At 39.3% G+C, this 18,048-nt stretch overlaps 1 protein-coding gene across 21 annotated transcripts in view; it reads right to left on the minus strand.

Annotated features, from left to right (window-relative positions):
- The window catches only part of LOC127375151 (neurexin-1a), a 240,738-nt gene that overhangs the window by 112,421 nt on the left and 110,269 nt on the right, over positions 1–18,048 (minus strand). For all 21 annotated transcript variants that reach the window (XM_051421146.1, XM_051421137.1, XM_051421201.1 and 18 more), the window contains 5 exons: positions 14,905–15,027; positions 13,839–14,220; positions 12,454–12,644; positions 11,568–11,741; positions 7,608–7,727 (listed from right to left, as the gene is read on the minus strand). In XM_051421146.1, coding sequence (XP_051277106.1) covers positions 7,608–7,727; positions 11,568–11,741; positions 12,454–12,644; positions 13,839–14,220; positions 14,905–15,027 — 990 coding nt within the window. The remainder of the gene's footprint in view (positions 1–7,607; positions 7,728–11,567; positions 11,742–12,453; positions 12,645–13,838; positions 14,221–14,904; positions 15,028–18,048) is intronic.

Consider the following 18,048-nt stretch of genomic DNA (forward strand, 5'->3'; position numbering starts at 1 on the left):
AGTATGTCAGTGTCACAGCAGGAGTTAGTGCAGCCAAACCCTTATGACTAACTCTAGGTCTGTGGTCACTGTTGGAGCTCTCTAATGAAGTTACCTCTTGCTCCACAGGTTGCTGAGGACATAATAGGGTTGTCATTAAACCAATAATGATAGAGAGCCAAAAGGAGCACTTACTTAGAATTAAACTTAACACGCATAAATATTAGACTATGTTTTCCAAGATGGAATGGCAGGAAGAAATTATCTCTCCAAGCAGTCTGGTCACATAATTATGGGTGTCGCTGTGAAGGTAGTATTGCTAAAACGTGAAAATAAAAAATAAGGCCAAAAGCCATATGTCTGCCTATTAAACTTCATATGCTCAGCAGGTAAGAGGTATAATTCCCTAAATGAAAGCTTGGCCACCTGATAATATGCAAGTGTCTTTGAGTTAACACTTGCATCTGTAGTCATTTTCTGAAAACAGCTTCATTCCTGAGATATACTTTATCTGTTTGTTCTCTTTGTCTGCCTCTGCACATGCTGTTACTGTAATATTATCTCTGACCTTCCGCCTTTCAAACATACATTCACATTCTTACAGATGCAAGGAGGAACATACACATTTATAATGTGTTTCTAACTACAGAACAATTGACTGATTCATGTGTTTCTGTTATTGGGAAAATATATTTTTTTATGTCCCTCCGCATCTCAATTTGAAATTCACTGCTCTGAAAATCAAATCTTCCCTTCAATTAAATGACTTCTGACTATGAAATCATTCAAAGAATGTCAACAGAAACAATCAAAAGTTTTTTAAATAGTCAAGTACAAGCAAGCAATCTTGTTTTTTGAGGATGTTTTAGATTCTTGCCACAGTTCTCCCCGGTGTCATGTTCAATAGAGTGAGTTTACAAGAGAGGGGAATATTCACAGTGTCTGTGAATCACCCAGCAGGGTAGTTTAGCAGATACTCTGTCTTCTAGTCAACACTTTAATTAGCATTGTGTTGTGGAGAAACAACAGCTTCTTATTTCCTGTCAACATGCCCCTCCGGGCTACCAATTAATAAAAACCACCTCAAAGATTAGGTTCTCACCACTGCACTGTGATGAGTTCTCAATGAGATCCTGATTACAGCAGAGATTACAATGAAGACAACTAAAAGTATGCAATGCTTGTGCTCAACTCTGATCTGACCACATACTGTTCATTGACACAAAAATAATGTTCAGAAACTCTAGTAATAGAAAAAAGCAAAAGATCTCTCTCCCCAACTGAGTTTGTATAGTTGAGGGCACATGAGAGCTCTGTCACACCATATGAACAGCAGCATGGTCTTATGCAGCAATCTGACATATTTCAGACACTGCTGTTCTTCCATACTAATGCTACCGTGCCAGCATGCAGCCACAACACATAATAGGCAAGTGTCATGCGTCCTCACAGCTGTATTCTATGTTTTACCATCATTCAATTGAACTATCCATCTGTATGTACGTGTGTGTGTAAGTCAAATTTGAGGATTCAGTATTCTACTAAGCAGCCTAAAAGATGTTAGTGATTCTACACCACTTCCTGCAGAGATCTTACTGCTTGGACAAGGTTACAGACATGTTACAGCATCCACGGTGGGAGGAAAGGAGACCTGGTTTCCATGCCAACAGCCTTTACCCAAATATGGTCAAGGCTTCCTGTCACAGACATCCCTCTAAATTCAGATAGTCAATTAGCATGAGGAAATTATTGAAAATAAAAGTCCAGATAGTGACCACTGGTATTGAGTTTTGGAGAAAGTCTCTATGAATAGCTCTGGAATGACAAAAAACTTTAGGAACAGTCCAACTCAGCTATGAAATATGTGACACATACTATATGAGCATGAAAGTGAATCTAGACATAGCATCAGGAACAGGTTTCTGCATTTTGTAGTAGGGGAGATAAACACTAGGTTAAAATATTTTCATAAACAAAATAAAAGGCTGGTGATGTTCCATATTTTTCTTATTGTCAACAAATCCCATGAAAATACCAAAGCCATCAATGTGTTTTCCTGCTCTCGATACCCTCTGAAATTCCTATTCCTGTCACAAATGTCTTACATATACATAGCTATATGCATTTTTTTTTTTAAAGTAGGAATTTCCTCAAACAGACATTTGGTGCTCTAGTATTGTGTATGTGGGATTGAAGTTGCCATGCTTGTGGTAATGAAGTAATACGTCACGAAATTGCCACAATAAGGCTCAATTATGTTTTAATAGTTTTTGGATAACTAATGGAGCTTAATGGTACTCATGTATTTAGACATATCAGGCTTTGGATATGAATATGAAAAAAAAAAGGATATCACCAAACTTATTATTTAAGATCATTAATATGGGCATAATATATCAACAATTGCTGTGGATATAGTGCATCAGTTATACAGTATGTTGAGTGTGTACACATAAAGTAAATGTTATGAGATGTAGCGAACAAAATAAATTCTCTATTGATAATATGGAATGGTCATTTGATTGTACATTTGAAAAGCAGTCAGCTGCCGTGCTATAATTCGTGCGTGCCTCATTTAGGGGAATAGCTACTGAAGTGAATGGCCACAAGCACTTCTCTCATACCTTGAGGGCATAATGGCTGTTCAAAGCTAGGCCAGGCTACACACACTGAAACCTAAATATTTTCAGACCGATAGATTTGTTTCGCTGAGCTGCATTAAAAGAAGGCCACATCCAGGGCAAGGAGGACATTACTTCCATGTGACAGCAGGATGTTTACTCCAGTGCCTCATATCCCCCTGGCCTCACTACAGGACTGGGTGTCCCCTTGTATTGATTGAAACCAAACTAAGTGGTCTAATCCTGGCACGCCACCACAGAGGAATGGAACAAAACTGTCTGCTGTACTTCCTCCATGCGTGTGCGTGCTTGTGTGTATGTGTGTGCGTTCATCATCACGACTCTACTGAAACACAAGTGACCTAATTTATTTGAAAAGAAAAATTCTAGGAACATGCCTGAAAGCTAAACTGGAGCAAATAATTGCAAATTCCAACATTTGACTATAAACATATAGACATTAGAGGACTGGACCTGCTGTGTTGCTACTTCCAACACATAATTGTCAGTGAAATCTATCACTCCTGGGGATAAGTCGTTTTTTATTTTTTGAGCTTTCTTGGATTTCTTCTTCTGAGCTTCTAGTCTATTTTTTTTAAATATTGAGTTGAAGTCTTGCTTTTGTGGACTGATGCAACAAATGTGTCAGCATACTGGTTCCTCTGTGTTATATAGTAGCTGCCACACAACAGAAAGAGGATCCTTTTGTTTTCTCCTGTATGCGCTTAAGAAAAATCAGACCCAAATAGTCCGCCTGGGGCCTCTTCGAAAAGGTACAAAGACAGAACGAGCACTGAGTCAGACACACTGCAAATCAAGTGAGAGGGGCTCATCTTTGCCCCTTGGGCAGAGACAATGGAGACTGGACCCGTGCAATCTCCATTGTTGATACAATATTGACATGGCACTAATAGCTCTGGCAATAAGACTGGGCGGTGGAGCAACCAGGCGAGACAAAAATTGCGTGAAGACCAGGCATAGCCCTCACAGTAGCCTCCCCACGACCCACTTTAGCTCAACAGCACACACCATTCTGTTTGTCTCTGTACATTACCCTCAGATGCTTGACCACTGCAGGCAAACTCCCTTAGGAGGTCTAGACTGGAGTTTAAGTCCTACAATCACACACACACACACACACACACACACACACACACACACACACACACAAGCACACACACCCACACACACACACACACACACACACACACACACACACACACACAAGCCAGCTTCTGAATAAAAACTAGAACACTTTCAAACCTCAGTGGACATTGCAGAGAAAACAAAATGCAATATGCCAATATAAGCTCATACTCTAAGCTTAGAAGCAGGCACTGGTTTGGCTGATTATCAGCATCGGTCTGCGTTTGCATAGCATCACTGATGACCTCACCACACACAGATACATTCAGTCTGTGTCTGCTGTCTGAGTCACCGACTTAAATGTGTTCCACGTGCCATTTTATACCTACTGGCATCATAAACAGCTTGTAGTGACGGGACCAGATGCATGCTCAACACCATTCACAAGCATCATAATTCATTTCACATGCACAATGATCTGCGAGAAATTTGATTCATCTTGGAAAGCAAGCATTTCTTAGTTTCACTGACTGTAGGTATCCAGTGGGAATAACTGTTTCTATGAATACATCTCTAAGACAGTGTCCACAGTTCATTCAAACAAAAAAGTACTGGCACATCGCTGGTGTGAAGTGTTTGGAAGATGATGAAGAGAAGATCTGAAGATTGTATCTATGTCATCATCTCACCAATCATTCTAAAGTGAAAGGTGCAGCACTGCTCTGCTGCTCTGCTCTGATCTTAATACACTCACACCACAGCCAAGAAATGGTGGATTGCTCAGAAAAATGAAACCCAGTGCAGAGTGTATGTGGATACATGCAACACATACATGTCACGCTTATGACAGACTGTTGATTAAAAGTAGCAGTAGTATAGTATGCACCGAAAACTGCAAAAAACATGAGCTGGATGCTCTTACAAAGGGGAAACTGCATTACTTATTAGTAACTAGATACTGTACACAATGTAATTCTCTGTTTTACTAAAGATACTCTTCTGACATGGAAACTTAAGATTTATTAATAAGAAAAAGTCAACGTCATGATATCCCTGATAAGTTCCTGCTTGTTATATTGTACGTATGTTTGTTTGGCCACAACTTGCAATAGTTTAAAGGACTTGCCACGCCTCTGTATGTTCAATTCCCCTCCTCTTCACTTCATTTGTTTATAGAATGATGCTGATAATCCATTTCTCTCTGTGCAGCTACAAACCTCAGAGAAAAAACACAATACCAAATGTAAAGGTGTTGTCCTTGTTTGGAGGGAATATGCAGTAATCTGGGTTGATTGTCCATTACGGCATAATAAAAAAAAAAAACGGCATTTGGGACATTGACTCTAAAGATTAATGTACAGTATTTCAGATGGCATACCCTTATTGACTTCCTGTTAAATTGCATTACTTATTAGGTTTAAAGTACTTTAAGAAACACATCTTTTTTGTTGTGAAACATATAATCTCAGCTCAGAATCATACATGATTTTATTTGTAGTGTTTCCACATATAATATTTAAAACTGTGTTTACATATTAATTTAATTGTAAGTCACTGTTACATACTGCATTACAGTGGAGTCTTGTGATTATAAACAGTGGAAAAAATAAAGCTTATGAGTGAATTTACTGCACGCAGCTATCAAAACACACTAATCAGCTCAAAATTATTTACATTTTGAATATACATGAGCTGAACAGTGAGATGGCATTGTAATATCAGACATAATATTAGTTCCCTCATGATTTGTGACTGACAGCTATACAATGCACCCTGGCTGTAAATGTTACAGGGCCAGGGGCTGTGAAATGGAGGTTTTCTTCTTGTGAGAAGGCAGGGTGCCAAGACTACCAACTAGAGAAAATACATGGAAATGCAGTGAGCTCCCCATGCAAGTTGCTTTCTCAGGGACCCATTGCTCTGTTGTAAATTGCCTGCATTTCAGCTTATGCAAATACATCCGGTAAAAAGTGATATTTTCCTCAGAGATGCTTCTCTCGTTCTTTTGCCGCTCCTTCCCCACCCCCCTCCTCTATCCCCATGACAATCCATCAACACAGATAAAACCCAACCATCTCCAGCTTCATTTTTCCTACTCATAGATTTTCCTTGGCAGAGTGAGGTTGTCTTGCGTCACTATTCTGAGGACTAGTTTAGTTCAGTTCAGTAAAAGAGGTTTCTTGGAAAGTATGTTTCATCCCTTGGGTCTGTACATTGATCTGTATTATTGTTTTGTCAGGTCAGCAGGAATAATGACACTAGCTACAGTAACTAGACTCAGCATGTACAGCACTTTTGCTCAGATATAATATAGGCATACATGTCCTGTGAGCCGCTCTGCTCCCAGTGCTCTAAATTAGCTCTATGGGCCTGTTCGGGATGAATATGTATGACAGGAAGGAGAAAAAAAAAAGAGTTCCAAACTGCATTTCTCCTCCCTTTAATGCACAAGGAAAGGTTCATGAGGAGTTCGCCATCAAAAATATCCCTCAACACCTCCAGCATCAGCTCTACTCCTCTGTTGATCCAAACAAGGTCTGAGGAATGAAAGGGGAAAGTAAAACGAGCGGCAGAGGAGGGCTTTGGATCAGGACGAGCTACACTCAAGCTCACATCTCCTGGACAGAAGGATCCTTTTAGTGCTGAGATAGGAAGCAGATATGTTCAGGGTATGAGGCTGCACGGGAATCTATTAACACTTTCTGTTCATAACAAAAGATGGGGTCTTATCTGGCTGGTAGAAGTGACACAGAATGCATTAACATTTATGGTGCTCTCTCCTCTGCTTTTGTGTCATCTGCAGAGTGCCCACTCTGTTCTTTTTTCCTTAATGCAGTTCAGCACTTTGCCCATTCACCCCTTACTGTGTGAACCGCTGCAGAAGAAAATAATGACCAAACAAAATCCCTTGTGCATGTTTTGCATAAGAAAGTAGCCTATTTTCTAAAGGTGGAGCAGACATTACCCTAGTTCTCTCAAAAGCTAAACATTAATGAGCATGCCGTCCCTTAAACTAAATGCCAATTTGACTGTCTTTAAGAGAGATTAATATCACAGAACTTTTAAAATGCATCATGTGGCTCAAAGTAAGAGGATTTTTATGGTGTGTATGAGGTTATAGTCAGTATGCAATAATCACAACATGCATTCTGATCAAATTTAATTAATAATATATATATATATTTTTATTGACTTGCTGATGTTTTATTTAGCACAACACAATGTGTGTTGCTCCCTCTAGTGGTCTATCTCTCAAACTTTAATGAGCTTTCACTGAACTGTCAGCTGGATGCCTCAAATGTAAAGTTTCTGCCCTTCAGAGTCGCAACAGCTCTCAACTCCCGCAGTAAAGAGAATGTATATTCAAAGCAGAGCTTCTGAAATAAAAAGTTCTGTCATGACTCATTCTAATTGACCAACTTACAACATATCAGTCACCAGCACAGCACAGTTAGTTTTGGCCTTTACTTAGTTTGCTTTGAGAGTTTACGAAGCAAATATGTCATACTTCTGGCAAACATCGTCCTTTGTAAGGACACAAGTATAGCACGCAGACAGGAAACAATAATGAGCTGGAATGCAATGCCTGTGTGATAGCACAGGATAAAAATGGCCCTGCTGTTGATGATAACACCCACCTTTAAACGTCTGATGCCAGGATCTTCCTGGCCGCATTTAATTATCTTAACAGATGGAGTGAATTATGCATCTAATTTGGGGAGATGCGTATGAAGCATGTCATTTTCTGTGATTTGTTTGGACATGAATTAAATTAAAAGACCCGTCATCTTATATTTTGGAGGGGCCACACAAAGTATACTAAGAGTTATATTTACAAAGCACTCGTCAGACTCAAGTGAAATAAAAAAAATGAAAATGATTCACACTCGGAGAGTTAAAAACCAGAGAGTGGCATCCTACCGTCGTTACACAGCGGTCCTCCGAATGTCGTCATGCTGCAGTCACAACTGAAGCCCTCCCACTGCTGAAGACACACACCCTGGTTGGTACATGAGTCCTCTTGGCACGTTGTGCTGGGGCCTGAATATGGAGATAAATAGCAACTTGGTAAGCACACTTTTATAATAACAAGCAGCACAGTCTGCAGATAGACTGTACGGTGAAATGAAATGTCACGCACAACATACAGACAAAAGGCTTTTGCAAAAGGAAGAATACACAGAACAAACATACATAGGTTATATACAAATACTCTAACAACTGTACATTTAGTCATATTTTGTATTCTCTCTACAAATACTGCTACAAATGTCTAGATTGTAGCTGTCTGCCTGAACCTTCAGTTCATTTCATTGTATTCAGTAAACAGACACAACAACATGTAAAAAGAAACATTTGAGGTATTTAAATAAGTTCAAAAAGGTTCAAATAATTTCAACACTAGGATTAAACTTTCATTGGTGATTTCCATATTTTATGTTTTAAATTTCAATAGCACAATACAGAATATTATGTATACATTAGGTTACAACCATCATTTACATCTGGCTTTTGTACTGTACAGTAGCATGTATTTAAACCGTGTCTAGATCTGATTATTGTTACGCCACCGAATAAAATGTTTCTACTGCACACACTGTAATCCACTTCTCCTTTCCTTCTCCAAACTGTCACACGCCCCTGATCACCTGTGAAGATGGTTTGTGTGATCAGATTCCAATCTGTCTTCATTGAATCTTGCACACACATCTGTATTAGACACTGTCTGATTGCAATCTGATCACTCAAAATGCATGTTATTACCAGCCGCAAAAGGGGTCATAGGACAAGGATACACAGTTATCCGTGTGCTTACAATGTAATAGTGTTCGCAGTCAAAGTGTTTGATCTTCATGCTTTTGCATTTATCATTTCTATCACTCCATCAGTCAGTTAGTCAGTCATTGTGTCAGTCTGAGCCAATAAGTATTCAGCTGTATTGCCTGGTGTTTTTTTGTGTAACAGTGAGTTAGTTCAGTTAATGGAGAAATGTTAGTGGAATGGCAAGGGTTAGTATGGATGAGTGTTGTTATTATTATATTGCTTTTATTTCTAAATTTATGAGATATTTTAATTATAGAAATATTTTGGGTTTGGACTATTTATTCAATTACAATTCTGGCCACTTTGGATTGTCAATTATTACTGATTATTATCAACATCTGGATATTTGAACTACATTTATGACACACGGACTTTTGAATCAGACATGTGCACGCATGTAACCCTCCCCTTTACAGCCATAATGACCCACATCTACCTTTTCTGATATAGTAATTTTCACTACAATGATGAAGTGCATATTTATTACATTTATCTATTTATCTACTCTTGTGAGATTTTAAAAGGAGTTACAGACAGGCATACATTACATTTACTCTTATTTTCTGTCCTTCTGAATAAAATGTAGCCACAGTACTGTACAGTCGCTGCTGCTCAGACTACAGTAGCTATGGTAACTGCTTACTAGTTTAAGCTTTTGCTTTAGCCCACTCAAGGCTGAAACATGCAAAAAGTAAAATGCTGTACATAACGTACATTTTGCCACAATTTAAAAACACAGTTGGTTACAAATGTTTCTGAAATACATTTGAAGCATGATTCTGCTGCTCATGAAATCTTTCATATTACAATGTGCCCAATGTGTCACAAATGTTATGGGGCCTAATTTGACCTTACTAGTAAACAACATATGTGTAACGGCTTACCTATAACTATGTGAAACTAATAAGACATCAAAATTTCAAATGATGAAGATACAGAATAATAATTTTTTAGGAGGAGTTTCCATTTCTGTAATGTTTTCTGATCTGTAAGGCATGAAGTAGAAAATAATCGATTTTATACATTTTAAATGTATGTTATTTCAAATTCTGTAAGAATAATGTAGTTATATTGTTCTTTATTTATGGCAATGGATCAGAATTGACTATAATTACAGGCCAGTGGTGCTATTTGTTTTGCAGCATATTTTTAACTTTTAAATCTAAATAGGCTGACGCCTGATGCTCGATATAGTCCCTACTTACAAAGGGGTAATAATAGAGTACTAGAGACTATCACATGAAAATGGCATTGGTGAACATGGGATTTATAACAACTAAGATTAATTTCATGTAAAACATAAAAATTACTGAACTTTGAATTAAAACCTCATTTTTTTAATAGGAAATTCATGCAGGAGAAAACACTCTTATTGAGACTATATAACACATGCAAAAGTATCCCTGACATCTACAATATGTGGACACAAAATGAAAATAAAAACAACATAAGCACAACAAAAAACAAAGTTATGTCCAATAAAAACAACATATACGATATGTGAGCTTGAATCAAAACGTGAGCCCCATAGACTTTGATACAAGATGGTGATGATACTTGTATTCCTATGGGACTGAAGCCCATTTCATATGGCAGGTGGGTGAGTTCAAATTAGGCAGTCATTTCGCTCAGGGAGATGTGGAAAGTGTGGAGGTAGAAACTGTGGGGACGTGGGGGGGAGGCAGAGGCATTGCAGATGCAAAGAAGGGGAGGGAAATCAGACTCTGTATCAAACAGACAAAGCTATCTACCTTGCAAGTCAGCTTTCATCAATGCAACTTTTGTCAGCAAAATAATAGGAAAGGAAAAGGTATACCAGCTGTTAGTAAAGCACCAAGACGTCAGAGATGGAGTTAACAGAAACACAGACTGCTGAAGCAGGAGAGACAGAGCAGGGATTGAGGCGGATGTATGTCCTCAGAAAGAGCCAGAGGAGGAAAACTGTATTGTATCATGGAGACCGGGTGTTGTCAAACTGCAACTATTCTCAAAATGGCATGAGCAATATATTATGAAGTAAAAGCATGCAATTGTTAAGTCATTAGTATGGGAAGTGGAAATGCTTTGTCCGTTATGTTCAGTAAAATTTACAGAAAACTGCATATTTTTTCTCTCATGTGCTGAAATGGTCCCTGCTGTAGTCAAATACCATCAGCACCTATATGCTACCTTCCGACTCCTTCAGCACGATTCAATAAATGTGTTATTATAGAAGCCATTTTCCACTGGGAGCGACCATTGATACCATGTGGCACAAAACGAAAACAGCAAAGTTTGACAGGCTTGCACAGGGCGCTGAATCTGATTACATTTGTAATGTTGGAACATGAAAAGATCAGATGCTGCGTACTCAATAGAAAAAGAGTGGATGAATTGTGAAATTAAACTAAGTGAGTGAAGTTGAAAAATAAATCAAATATTGTCTCAGGATGTGGTGCACACATTAGACTGGGCAAATGATATTCATGCATGCAACAAAGGCTTCATAAATTATTCAAAAGGATTGCCTCTGGCAAACTCTCAGATCCAGCAAGCATGCACAGAGCAAAACAGAATGGGGATAAAATGGGAAATAACACTGGCAGGACAAATATGGCAGAGAGAATAATCAGATTATGGCAAAGTGAAACAGAAATGATTGCCTGTGGAGGAGTGTCAGAGCTTGATGCATTCTAACAGAATACTAACACACTTTATGGATGTTAAACTATGTGCCACAGGTCGGCAGTGTGGGTGCCTCGGTGGGTGTGCTTCACAGTGTAAATGTGTCCTTGTCAGCCAATTTGTGAGAATGACAATACAGCACTGCATGGTGTCGCAATGACCCTTCAGGACAGTTGTGCAGTATTGGGGGAAAAATCTGGGTAATTAAGAGTTTTAATAGGAAGTCTTTAGGATTAAATCAGTGAAATCAGATTTAAATGGAACGTCTATCAATAATCAAACCAATACGATTCAAACCTGAGCTGTAGCTTGAACATATAGTCAACTCCAAAGGAAAGTTTGAAAGCAACATACAGAGTTAAAGTTCCCTTAATGGGCTGAGACACTACTCACCTTCACATCCCCTCTCTATCTGTCCCACACAGTCCAGAGCGTCTGTCATCAAGTCTGGGAGCCGCCCGTTCAGATCCACTGATGCCAGGCAACCTTGGAAACCCTCCTTGGCATGCACCAGTTTGGGCAGCTCCTTGAACATCTCCTTAGCCACCCCACCAATATAAAGGTTGCCTGTATGGAAAAGACACATATGACAATCCTGACCCCTAGTGGAAATAAAATGTGGTACCAAGCTTACATTATGCTTGTTAGAGTAATGGAACAAGCATTTTAAAGTACAGTTAAAAGCACGGCATTATAATTGGTCTTGTATAGAATTTTCCTGACTAAAGACCATAGTGTTATTCTTAATTAACAGCTGTTTGATAGTGTGTCTTATCCAAGTGAAGCAGTACAGGAGGTTAATTGTTGCGAAGTCTTGCTTAAAAACCTATTCTAATGCTGAATGGCATTTAATTGAACTATGACACAACATCAATATTGGTTTTTTTCATGTCCAAATTAGAAATGTTTAATAAAAATTAGAACATTCTTCAGGGTAGAACACTTATTATCCTTCCCTTCTTCCCAAGGTTTTTATCTTGATATATTCTAACCAAAGGTTGATCTCCTAAACATAAATGATCTTTTTTATAAAGTCCCAGCTCCACATGCACACCATTAGTGTTGGCTACTGAACAGATGGGGGACTGAGTTCATAGCTCAAGGATACATCAGTTGTGATAATGAGTGAGGGCCAAGCACTGCTTTTCCCTCCTTGCCCTCAGGGTTTATCCTGCTGGTGCAACGTTTCAGTTGCTTCTCTCACCTCTAGGCCACTGCTGCCCCAGTTTAATGAAATCTGAAAATATATATATAAATTCCCTATGTCTACTCTACACACCCTTCAGGTCCAGGTTTTTGGCTCCTGTGGTCGTCTGCGTGGTGACCTTGGTATCAATCTTGACAGTGTGGAGGTTGTTGGTGTCCCTGGAGATTATGACATTGTGCCAGTGGTTGTCGTTCAGCGGCTTGTTTGAGTTGCCTTTGATCAAGTGGGCTCCATTTCCCAAGTCGGACACATAGTGTAGGTAACTGGAACCACATATTCAATAACATGAGTGTTAGACATGAGAGTAGACAGGAATGGAAGGACATCAAAGAATGGCATTATGAAAGAGACTTGAAATAGCATTGTAGGTGTTTCCCAAATAATAAAATTAAGAAATTGAACATTTTGAAAACCTAAAACCTAAACTGGAGCAACAGTGTGTGTGTGTGTGTGTGTGTGTGTGTGTGTGTGCATTTGCTGGTGTTGCTGTGCGCCTGTGCTTTAAAACGTGGAGATATGGGAGTATCGGGATGTGCAGCTGTCTGAAAAGGAGCTAAATAATTGGCAGGTTGCGGAGTTAACAAAAGGTTCTAGGCTGTGCTGAACAAATTGGTCTTAAATTCTTTGGTTTACGGGCAATTTATGATTTGCATGCTCATTTTAATTAAATTGTTTGACTTTAATGTTTGGCACATTGAATAATACCTTGACTTCAGGCATTACTTAAAAGAAGGTCATTCTATAGCTTAAATTCAGCAATAAGAAATGCACCCTTGTGTAGTTGATTCCCTTTTATGTTGGATATTTGTTGTGCCTTCATGAAGATTAAAAAAGAACAGTAATAGCCGACAGCTCTTTCAGTAAATATTCTGGCACAGAGGTGATAAGAAAAGAATTTGAATTCCCATAGTAATGCCACAAAAAGCTGTCAAGAATTATATTCTGTTTGGAAACTGTCATATAGAATAAAGAGCTGCATTATTAAAACCATAATCCATTTATATGGAGATTCTTACATAAATAAACATCCTGCTACACTAATATAAAACTGATAAAACACAGTTTAAAGCTTTTTGCTTTTCCCATTTGCTGTTCTTTACACCTGGTGGCAGGTAGGTCTGCCCTACAAATGAAGTAATATGTTCGTAAAAAAGAAAAACTGTTGCATGAGCAGCTCACGCATCTCAAAAAAAACAAGATAGCCACCCACACTGAATCAAACTGATTTTACAAATTTCCCTAAAAACATATCCGAAAGTGCTGACAACATTGTTGTTTGACAAATTATCTTGAGGCAGGGCAGCACAAAACACAACAGCAGTGACTCCTGCACCAAACCTGTCAAATATAGTAAAAAAAAAAAAAAGGTCTAAAATGTTCAGATGTGACAGAAGTAAATGTGACTAGATGTTTTGCAAATAGGCTTACAACAGACGGTCGGGAAAGTATCCACTTACCCTTTGACCAGCTCCACCACAATGAAGTCATTTCCATCCCCGCTGTTGTACAGGATGAGGCCATCGGATGAGGTGGTTTTGAACTGAAAGAAAAGGTGCATGGAGTAGTAGGCCTGCAGAGTGGTGAGGGTCACATAGCTGGAGCGCGACTTGAAGGTGACAGGGTCAGCAATGATGTTCTTGAAGCCAATCATGGCATTGAGCTCGCAGTAATCGATGTCACCGTTTTTACAGAGGTCTATGTAGGCCATGCCATTGAAGGAGAGGCTCTGGAGGTGGCCAATGAAGTTGGACGGCAACATGGACAAGTGGCGCTTCTCTGTCACAATGCCCGTCTCAATGTTATGGAACTCCAGTTGGGTGTGGTCACCTGCCATTTGACCTTGGATCAGCAGAGGGGGGTGGGGAGGAGAGGCTGTTATTGGGGGTATAGGGCAATTAAAGGAGCGATGCTTTGCAATTAAAAGGGTCAACGACAAATCCTCTAAATAATGACAGTAAAACCATAGGTCTAATACTAATTTCAGAAAAAAAAGAAGAAATTAAAGTAGCACTCAAGCATAATGCAATATAACACATTTTCAGGCATAGATATAATTTTGTAAAAAACTGTAAATTATTCATGAAAACTGTTTTCTTGAGGTTGTGCAGTGTTACAAAATGTATGCAGTACAAACAGTACAGTACACACTGTATGTATTAAAATAATAATTCATTTCACACTTTCAAACAAAATTCAACACATTGCCCTATTATTGAATTTTGTAGCCATCTTTAGACATTCACCATTCTGTGAGGGCGTGTTTTTAACAGTCACACAGTAACATTTTGTCTGTGTGCTTAAATAATACACTCTTTCAGAAAAATAAATTAACGAAGGCTTTCTCCAGCAAAACATCTAACCTGCCACAGCGCAGTTAGTACTGATAATACACTTGAAGTTGTCTTTTATCCTGCAATCGAGTTCATCTCTCACCTAGAATCTGAGAGCATCAAATGCCATGGATAATTTAAGTTTATGGGAGAACAATACGATTCTGTCAGAGGAAGAGAGGGTGAGAAGTACCTTCCACGGGCAGCAGATCATCTACGGTCAGTTTCAAACTCTTGCCCCTCCTGAACACACGTACTGTGTGCCACTCATTATCGTTCAGATTCTGACCCGCAAAAATTGTCTCTGGACCTTTGCCTGCAGGACAGTCCAAACAGCGGTTAACACACATGCATGCATACACACCACATACATTTCAGACAGGCTGAGAGATAGAGAGGGGGGAGATCGAAAGGAGGACAGAGTGGATGAGTTAAGTAGTTTGACAGAGGCAGAAAACATTAAGGTAAACAGGGTTAATGGTCCATAAAAAGACATCATTCTGACTTGCATTTGCTGTACTTATCGCACCATTAGATAGGGCATCAAATTTCTGAATTCTCACTGAACACCATTTTCCTCTAACCAAGAGGAGGGAGGCAATAATCAGGATGTCACATTATTATTACCAACAATATTCACACTTGCTGTAAATGTATGGTGTCTAAATAAACATGGGATAATTAGACTCATTATAGCTGGTCTCTCATTTCTTGGGAGATTTCTGATAGATCCCTATGACGCCACTTGGTGGCAGCAAATAACTACCAAAAGGCTATGACTGAGCAAGGCTGTTAACAACCAAGCCTCACTCTCCATCTTGTTTACCTACGACAGTGCAACCCAGTACCTGATTTCTCTCATGTCCACCGCATTAAGTGAAATAGTGATATGGAAATAAATACACCGCACAATGGGAGCGGTGTGCTTAGTTGTGAATAGAACCTTTTAAAAGCTAAACAGACAGGCCATTGTCCCTGGAAATCCATGAAATACAGAATGTGATTTTTTTTCATCAGCTGCTTTGAAAATAAATTGGTGTTCTGGAAAAAGCAGCAGGTAGAAGGTAGCTTAAGTCAGTAAGTCAGTAACGCTATAGAAACGGTACAAATTCTATTATTACAGTAATTCTGACGCACATTGAATCCATAAAGAACACCAAGTGACCAAGTGAATAACATTTAACTAAATAACACCTCACACCTATGAATCATTTTTTTTTTTTTACTGAATCTTGAAACCAGCATTTTAATATTGCATAAAGTGTGTCACTGCTAGCAGGCAGTGATGGAGATGTCACACAGAATCACACTGCCAAAAACCTCAAAGACATATAATCAAATTTAGAATCAGAGATAAATCAGAGCAACTGCACCAAATCTCTGTGATCTCATGAGCAGAAAGAAAAAAAAAAATCTCTCCAAGATACACTTCTGCATTTAGAAATTCCAACATTGGTCCAATTGGGGCAACGCATTATTTTTTCATGCAGCCTCCGTCTTAGAGCATCTTTGAATTGCTATATAGCTCTGATGTTCCCCTGCTGGGCACACATAACCAAACAAGCCAATGAGGATGTGCCACTGTGACAGTATTAAAATCCCCAGGCTCCGGATACCTTGCCCACTGTGGGGAACATTTCAGATGGGTGCCAGGTTCATTCCCCTGCACCCATTTATGGCTATTTATTTCCTCCTTTTCTGCAATCTTCAAAGCCCCGATGCAATGTGTATGCAAATCTGAGGGTGCCAAAGTACTGGGACACACTCAATCTCAGAGGCACAGTTCTGCTTTGTAAGCACTAAACACCGGGGCAGGATTGAAACCAGACGACTGGCGAGGGATTAAGGAGGAGAGATATGAAATAATGGGATGGAGTTGGACTTGAAAGCATGCTTGATCTTTGCCTTCCATCATCCTGTCCTTGTTGCTCTCCAAGGAGGAAAGAAAGGGAAAGGGGAAAAGAGGTCAGTCGTATTAAGAAGCACATTCCTGCACAACAATCGCTACTGTAGGGCCTGGGTTCACGCTCGTAGTGAAGTCTGTGGTCCAAAATGCCAGCTGCTGGCCAGACATTAAGGGCCTTTAGTCTCACTGTCTGCCACGTCCAGCCCTCTCCAGTGTCCTCACTGATGGTGATCTATCTGCAGTGATGGATCTACAGTGATCTCTCCCTGCCTCATTGACTTCAAGCCCAAGGGAACAGTGGAGAAGTGTGGCACAGGGCAGCATGAGAAGATGTGATTATCCAGTCAATCAGCTTTGGCTGGCTGGAAGACAGACCAGATACTGGTGCCGCCTGCCCCGACACTGTGACTCACTCAGGTGGAGGGAAGAGGGACTCGCTGACCAAGCAGCAGGCTACTACTGCTGGATTACTGTTAACAGAGACATCAAAAGCAAGTGCACATGGCAAGGAAGGCTGAGCAGGCTACCATGCTAGGCAACCTGTTTGTCCAATCAATGTCTTGCTAACTGAAAAGCCTTTTGTGTAAATGTTTCAGGAAGGAGAGGTTAAATAGTGCTAAAACAATAAATGACGACAATCAATACTAATCAGCGGCAGCCATTTGCATTTAAGTTTATTTGTCCTATAAACAGAGACTGCTCGGTACTGGACCTGTTTAAAGGTTCTTATGAACACGGCTTGAATATCACACATCTGAGATTTTAAGCAATAACTGCAAAACCGTGTCATCTTAACTCCCTGCTGGTTTGACAGGAAAGTCCCTCAGCATACTGTAACTTTGGGCGATGGCAATTTTTATTCAAAGCTTTTAATTTAAGTCGTTAATGTTTGTTACAGGGACCACTGAATCCACGTGTTAGCCTCTTTATAAAACTAATTCAGTGCAACCATAAAGAACCTCCTCATAATTGCTACTTAATTTCAAGCACTTCACTGTTCTTTCCCTTCACTGGGTAGCACTGGTGTATATGCTGAAGGGGAGGTAATCTTACTCTCTTGGGACATTTTTTATATCTTATTTCAGCATTCCCTTGTAAGATTGGTTATATAAAAATAATTACACCAAATTAGATCTTAGAGGGGAGGGTGACAATATTATTAATATATTAAAATATGAATATTGACTCTGGGCGGCGTCTTGCTTTTCAAAAAGTAAAACATATGGTTGAGCTCCGCTCCACAACCAATCATTTTTATATAGTCCCTTACTAGATGACACTTTTTGCTGTCATGACTTTGACATTACTTTTTTTTTTCATCTTCAGGGTGACTCTACACTATAATTGTACCATAATAACAGATAGAATCAAGCAGTCTTTTGGTGCCAAAGATTGAGAAAGCTTATTTTGTCTTTCCTAGCATGAAGGTGA

Source organism: Dicentrarchus labrax, unplaced genomic scaffold (assembly GCF_905237075.1).
Source record: "Dicentrarchus labrax unplaced genomic scaffold, dlabrax2021, whole genome shotgun sequence".
Lineage (NCBI taxonomy): Eukaryota > Metazoa > Chordata > Actinopteri > Moronidae > Dicentrarchus > Dicentrarchus labrax.